At 42.6% G+C, this 7758-nt stretch overlaps 1 protein-coding gene across 1 annotated transcript; it reads left to right on the forward strand.

Moving 5' to 3' along the window:
• The first annotated feature begins 486 nt into the window (after positions 1-486).
• LOC128436670 (aminoacyl tRNA synthase complex-interacting multifunctional protein 1) lies at positions 487-5047 on the forward strand. The gene is made up of 4 exons (XM_053418475.1): positions 487-856; positions 1366-1565; positions 2656-2824; positions 3759-5047. Exons 1-4 carry the CDS (start codon positions 487-489, stop codon positions 3923-3925), a joined length of 906 nt encoding a protein of 301 aa, XP_053274450.1. The 3' UTR covers positions 3926-5047.
• Positions 5048-7758: the final 2711 nt, after the last annotated feature.

A 7758-nucleotide genomic window follows, 5' to 3' on the forward strand; every position in this document is an offset into this window, starting at 1 on the left:
TTTCATCTCTGATTTGTCAGTCAACAGGTTTATGTAATAAACTACTGGACCAATAACCACACAACTTGGTAGAAGGAAGCTGCATGGATCAGAGATGAACCTATACGGCTCTTTTGAGCTCTACTGAGTGCCAGTCTAGTGAATGAATCTGGAATCTTCTCTCAAAAAACAGCTGTTTCAGTCCAAAAGCCTTCTTTTGCGTTCGTTCATGCACAACACTGTGCGTGGTATAGTCTAGAGTAGTATAGTGTAGATTAGTGTAGTATAGTGTAGTATTAGTGTATATATAACTGAGTGTTGTCAGTGTATTAAGATCATAGACTGTATATAAAAGAGATTAAGATCAGTGAGTGGTTATTGTTGTAATAATGTCTTTCCGGTGGAGGGCAGTAATTTACTCAGTCCCACTTAAACAACCACAGAAGAAAAGAGGGGGCGGACCCAAGTCTCCTCCGGGAGAGCCAGGCTGCGCACCGCGGCGAGAGGATGGGCCGCAGCGAGGAGCTCAGTGACTTCCAGCGGGGGACGGTGGTCGGCTGTCACCTGTGTCAGAAGTCCGTGCGGGAGATCTCGGCCCTGCTGAAGCTGCCTCGCTCCACCGTGAGCTCCGTAATCCTCAAATGGAAGCGTGACGGCATCACCACGGCTCTGCCCCGCAGCGGCCGCCCGCACAAGCTCCAGGAGCAGCAGCGCCAGGTGCTGGAGCGGGTGGCGCTGGAGAAGGGTCTGCCCTCCGTGGAGGCTCTCACCGCCGAGTTCCAGAGCGCGTCCGGGGCCAGCGTGAGCTCCAGGACCGTGCGCAGGGAGCTCCGGGAGATGGGCTTCCGAGGGAGGGTGTCCACGTACACGGCTAAAGGTGCGTTCAGGAGGCGTGGGAATGACAGGGTCTGCAGGTGGAGCATACAGTTTATATATAATAATTACAGTAACTGTCACATTATTATATTTTATATTTCTATCAAGTTTAAAAACAGATTTTTGCTCCTGAGTGAAGGTTGTGATTTTAAATTCTTTATTGGAAGATAATCAAAAATATTTGAATAATCTGAGGATGAACAAAATATGTAATAAATGTGTGATTGTGAAATCCATAAACAGAATGTTGATTTAAATTGATTCAAATTATAGTGCAATAATTATTCTATTTGTTTTATTGCTCAGCCCTGTGCAAATTGATGCCCCCCCCCCCCCATTCTATCTGCACTTTTATTTTATTAACATATTAGTGTGTGTCAGCAAATCCTCACCTAGTCCCTGTCCTCTGTTACATCATATTACCCAGAATCAGCAAACACTGTAATGAAAGTGATTTGAGGTTCAATAGTTTGTGCTGATGTGACAGTATTTGTCTTTCTTTGATACGAGGAGGGGAAAAGAAGCAGACACTCCTCAGCCAAGAGGACGCCCAGGTGGACGTGTCCCGTCTCGACTTGCGTGTTGGACGTGTCCTCACAGCGCTGCAGCCTTCAGAGACGGAGAGTGTGTGTGTGAAGCAGGTCGACGTGGGAGAGGCTGCTCCCAGGACAGTGGTCAGCGAACTGGCTCAGCACATACCAGTGGATCAGGTACGTGATTTTAATTTGTGCAGTGGTATCAAAGAATTTATAGAATATCACGTGCTTTCTAGCTGTAATTATTAAGGCTTCTACTACTTTAACATCTACTTGTGACTGCTTACACCCCCCTCCCTCCATTTGCTCTTATGAAAGGTTTTCCACATGTGTTTGGATCCTGGCTGCAGGGATTTCCCTCAGTTTTCTCCTCCTGCCACAGGAGCTTTAGAGCTCAGGCCGTGTTGTGAGGTGGTCAGGTGGTGTGGCTGGCAGTCAGCGCTCCACTCCATCCAAAATGTGTGAGATGGGATTGAGGTCAGGGCGGTTTGCACTCTGTTGACTAAAATGTCATTACATGGTGAAGCAGTTACGTTTCCCTTTATTTCAACTATAGTCCGGCCTGAAACTTTCAAAAAAGAGTGTCAGTGGAAATACTTTTAGCCCTATGCTATATAACTGGAAACATATGCCTGCTTACGTCATGCTTGCAAAACATTGCATGACTTTGCCAAAAAAAATAAACTCTCACAAAGACAAATATAACACGCTTCACTGACACGTTGATGGTGCTGCAGGGTTGGAATTTTATTGCACAACTCTATTAAGGGGCTTTCTATTGGACGCTGGGAAGAGAAAAACTGTTGCCTCTTTGTTTGCTTATTAGTCCACATACTGCTTTTGGCCTGTGATTGTTTTACTTGGCTGTCAGGGAAAATCCCCCCCGAACAAAACAAGGTCAATAAAAACATTTTGTTTTGTTTATGCAGAGCCAGTAAAGCTCTAAATTATCATCTAATTTTGTGTCAATCAATCTGGTCAATAAATACTGATTCAAACCATTTCCTCTGCCTTGAGACGAACTCACCCTTCCATCATTATAACACGAGATTCATATAGAGAATACATATAAAAAAGGAAGGGTGGGTTTTAAGGGATGATTATTTGTAAAGGTCTCCAGGGTTCAAAATGCACACATACCATAAACCCTGAGACACAGTAATTATATATATTTAAGAGACTGGAATCAGAATTATAGCTTGCAGCTTTGAAGCACGTTTGTATTGGCAATAAAAGTGTATTTAATCTTCTGTCCACCATGCAGATGCAGAACCGCATGGCCATCCTGCTCTGTAACCTGAGGCCAGCCGAGATGGGGGGGGTGGTGTCCCAGGCGATGGTCATGTGCGCCTGCTCGCCCGACAAGGTCGAACTCCTTGATCCTCCGAGTGGAGCAGCACCAGGAGACAGAGTGACTTTCCAGGGCTTCCCAGGTACAACAACTCTGAACATTAAATAAAACACATTCCTGTTTGTTCTGTATCATGAGATAAGTGAGGTGAAGACTGCTGAAAACATATTTACTTCAAATTTCCTTCAAAACTATCTGTTTGTAAGACACCTACGGAAGCGTCCTTCTGTCTGAGCAATCACAAAGTCCTGATGTGAATGTGCTGAGCTGACAGACCAGTTACAAAGCCATCTGCATCACTTAGAGATGTTAGAATCCGCCAACATCTGCAACCCAAACTAAAATAGAACCTGCTGAAACTAATCTGACGAGACAAGTTTGCTTGATTGAGAGATTGTGATTTTGGGAGATTCTATTTCATTAATTGAGAAGAACAGATTTACTCTCAAGTGAAAGCAATACGCTTCTGGATGCATTTTTTTTTATCTATTAACATCAAGCAAACATCAGTATGTCCTGCAGTTTGACATAGATTGGGGCTGAGGCTTTATCAGAACACACTGTGGGACTTCCGTTGTCATCAGACAGTCAAAAGGTGCCTTTGATTCCACTGAAATGAAACGTCAGGTCTGCAGCATACATGGTTTCCTTCCGACTTAAAGTCAGGTCCACAGAGAGCTGGTTTTCTCAAACTCCATCAAACAACTTTGGAATGGACGAGAATTCAAACAGTGAGCAGACTTCACCTCCTAACCTCCCTGCCTCTCTCTCCTGCGGCTGAATGGGAATAAATCCCTGCACCCAATTTCCATAATCCCATGGAACACCTTTCTATACCAGTGGAGAGTATTACAGCAGCAAATCATAAGCCATCGTGTGGCAGAGTGTGTCCTGCGAGGGCTCTAAATCCTACCAAAAATCTACAAGTGTCCTGAAATCATAAATCCTGCATGTGTCAGTGCATAGAAGAGAACAGGGATTTTCTCTAATGAATCAAACCCACTTGTGGATTACAGGTGAACCAGATAAGGAGTTGGATCCCAAAGAGAACGTGTGGGAGCGGATTCAAGCGGACCTTCGCACGGATGCCCAGTGTGTTGCTGCGTACAGAGGAGCGGCTTTCAGAGTCCTCGGCAAGGGAGTTTGCAAATCCCAAACCATGAGTGATAGTGAAATCAAGTAAACTGTCAGCGCTGCTTGAAAATCGCTGCGTTCAAATTCCTGCAATGAAAAAGACGTGGAAAGACTTCCCCAAGGACAGGAGGCGCCGTAGCACCATATTAACACCCACGGTTTTGGACTGACATGTCCAACAACCACATAGGGGTTGTATTTGAGTGTCCACATGCTTTTATTGTGAAAGCCCAGGAAAAGTAGGGTGACGCTTAAATCGCCCTCAGGGGAGGACAGATATGAACTTTGCTGTAATTCTTTTTCTTATTATGAAAACCTGCAGTTTTGAATTTGACCAAGGGAGGGCGCTGCAGCAGCAATGATCATGTGCAGTATGTGTGTGGAGACAGGAGATGATGCAGTACACATGAGAAGATGCAGTACACTTGAGTAGATGCAGTACACAGCACACAGTCATATCCAAGATGGTCAAAAGACCAAGGGGAATTCTTCAGAAGAACCCCATCGAGGTGGGAAAGTGTTTTTCCCATGAGACCACAGTGGTGATTTCCACTGATATTCAGATGAAACTCATCGGTGCAGTCCCATTAGAAACAAGGAGACCTTCAACAGTTTTATTTTCTATTTATGGTCAAGAAAAGAGCTCAGAAGTCCCTAGTTTAAAATGTCAGCTCTTTGTTCTTTCACGGAGGTTGTGTGGGTTTTTCACAGTATGAGTCTGACACTGACACATGATGTAAGTGTATCGGTACAAACAGCCTGTTCCATTCAGAAGGACTTGTTTCTGTCTGATCAGTGTTATAACGGAGATCTCCTCATTGTTTCTGATTTTTGTTCAACTGAAGTTTGGAAACTGGAGAGGTGGGACTTCCGAAATGGATGTGAAAGTGGAAGTTTATTGACAAAAGAAACTTCTGTATCTATCCTGCTATTTCAAACTCTGCTCTTAAGTCAGTGAAAGTCATGTGCTACTTCATGTAACATGTTTCTGTTTGTTTAGCCTCTGTCATGATCACTAATGATCAGAGATGTTTCAAAACTGACATTAGCATCGATAATGTCTCCGATACTGACGAAGATGCCAGGTCGGGATACAGCGATAATGTGAATCTATGAACCGATCCTATACCATATGATTAAAGGGTATTCGTTTCATCCAGATAAAACTGAAGTTTTCTTTTCCCAGAATTCATTTCTTCTTTGCTGCTTCAAAATGTCAACCTTAAGTAAAACGGTTAAAACAGCAGAACTCGCTTTTTAAAGGGTTTAACCTGAGCCCGGTCATAAAAAGATGATACAATCATCTCTTCCATTCTGGGTTAGTACTTTACAGCTGTGGAAATACACTGATATCAGATCGGTACTCAGTATCTGCCGGCACACAAAGTCAAGGTATCAGTATCTGGAAGTGGAAAAAATGGTATTTGGACATCTCCGTTAATTATCCTGCTTATAAAAATAAAGAGTTTTTCTTTGAAGGAACAATCGAAAAAGAAACTCTGTTCGTGTTTTTGCTTTTTGCTTGAGGCTGAAGGAATCCATGAAATAAAACACAGACACACAAAGTTTTCTTCCCTTATTTTAATGGAAGAACTGAAGACAACCCATTGAGTAGAATGGGGATGTGATTCAGGAACTAAGAAGAGGAACAGATTGTCCGAGACATAAATCTTTTGACAGAACTCGTGGGCTTCAAGTTACAGTATCACGCTTTCTGTTATGTAATGACAATAATAATACACTTTATCTGTATATGCTTATGTGTATATATATATAGTGCTTTACATGCAATATAAATCTAAATAAAATGTTTAAAAAACTAAAATCTTGTTAAAATATAATTCTTATCAGAGAACAGATTTTAGGTAACATAGGGGTGAGTAGATAATGAGTGAATTATCTTTATTGGGTGAACTATTCCTTTAAGCTCCCTCCAACATCACCTTCGTGATGATGCTGTTATGTCAGTGACCTATTTTAAGTCACATTTCGAACTTGTTTTTCTTCTCAAACAATTCACCCTTAGTTCCAAAATAATTTCCCTGTGGTGTCCTGGAGCCACAATGTGAAGTTTTTTTTTTTTTTTTTGTGCGGAGCAGAAGTTTTCCTCATGCACACTGCAGGCCTGTATCACTAAGCTAGTTCAACATACTCAGGATATCTTTTTGTTATCTTGATTCACTTAACCTAGCATCGTCCTCCCTGATAACCTGTGATTTTCAAGCGTTTCCTCTTATATGGTATGAAGAACTTTATTCACTAATGGATGATGTCGATCATACTTGTCGACTCTGACTATGCTTCATGGTTTTCAGGAATATCCAAAGTCGTGACCCTCCCTATATTTATGTAAATCAACAATTCTTGATTGTAATATTTTTTAGATCTCTCTTTTTTGGTACACGTCAACAGATGAAACGTGGACTCTGTGTGTGTGTGTGTGTGTGTGTGTGTGTGTGTGTGTGTGTGTGTGTGTGTGTGTGTGTGTGTGTGTGTGTGTGTGTGTGTGTGTCGTCCTCTCATTCACACCTCTGATCTGGTTTCTTCGTTTGAAGTTTCCCCATGTGTTAACTCATGACTGCAGTTTGTTGACGTACCTGTGGTCATTGGCCTCTGGAGCTGATTTGTTTTCCAACTGTGAACAATACAATGATTTATGTGTTTATTTTTTTCAATCGATTATTTTTATAATCCATCTGCTATGCTTACCTCAACCAAGAAGGTTCTGGTTTCACTCCTTTTTTCACTTTGTTTGTTTCTCAGTAGGATTACACAAAAAACATCCTGTGAGATGGGATTCAGCGGATAGATAGATATTTCTTTTCACTTTCCCCATTTCTCCAGGGAATAATTCATGGACCTTGATGAACAGGCATATTTAGGGGACTGATAACTATGAGCATGTGTAATTTGATGCAGCTCGACTGAATTTAAGGGAACAGTAGGGGTGTAGTGGAGATATGAGCTCTACTGAATGTGATGTCATTCCATGTTTGCTATCACTAGTATTGGTCAAAAACAGCTTAAACTGATTTTTAAGGGATTTTCTTGAAGCGTGGGGCTCGACCCAACTACGAAAATGAGACCTGATGAAACAGATCCGAAACAACCAGGGACTTCCTTTGAGGTGGTGACATAGTTCATGAGCCTATAGGCATGTGCTGTGCTGTCTAATGTAGATGTGAATGCACACTTTTGTTCGATTGCTACAAATGGTTATGTGGTATCTTTATCAATAAATCAAGTGACTTGGTTTGTGTTGACTACCACAGGCTGACATTAACGAAACCACTCGACATCACACACGCCAACACACAGCTTCAGTGCACTTGACTCATGCAGGAACCAATAGAGGACACATCGATGGAGAGAGTGGAGGTACTGTAGAGGTTCATCACACGTCTCCGTCCCTGCGGTAACAAACCTGGAGGAGTCGGTCCTGTAGGTGTGAGCAGCCGCTCGACTCGCTGTGGTTTCTGTCAGAGGGGAAAGTTTGTCAACAAGCAGCTGAAGCCTGGTTTCATCTCAACCCACAAGCACTGAGCGGGCCCCCTGTTCTGCATCCTGTTATTGAAATACAGCAAAGGGCAGGAAACCAAGTGAAAATTCTTCCATGTATGCGTCATGGTCTCCCAGTGTTTGAGTGGTATTTAGTGATTGCACCAATTTAATTCCATCCAAATTGCTCATGTGACCCATTTTCTTTTACGATAAACAAAGAAGAATGAGTCCTGCAGATCTGGCCCCTGCATAGACCTGATCTCAACACTTAATGGAGCCTGTCTGGGTTTATATTAAGAGACACAAGACACTGAGACAATCACAATAAGAACTGTGACATGTTCTCAGCTATTCTTGGAAAATGCACAACAGTACTGGTGT

This window comes from Pleuronectes platessa, chromosome 3 (genome assembly GCF_947347685.1).
Source record: "Pleuronectes platessa chromosome 3, fPlePla1.1, whole genome shotgun sequence".
Lineage (NCBI taxonomy): Eukaryota > Metazoa > Chordata > Actinopteri > Pleuronectiformes > Pleuronectidae > Pleuronectes > Pleuronectes platessa.

Bases quoted from the DNA above. Each gene is read 5' to 3' on its own strand.
- LOC128436670 (XM_053418475.1), top strand. From the start codon at position 487: ATGGGCCGCAGCGAGGAGCTCAGTGACTTCCAGCGGGGGACGGTGGTC. The intron at 857-1,365 runs GTGCGTTCAGGA...CTTTGATACGAG, and splicing joins GTCCACGTACACGGCTAAAG to GAGGGGAAAAGAAGCAGACA. The intron at 1,566-2,655 runs GTACGTGATTTT...TCCACCATGCAG, and splicing joins AGCACATACCAGTGGATCAG to ATGCAGAACCGCATGGCCAT.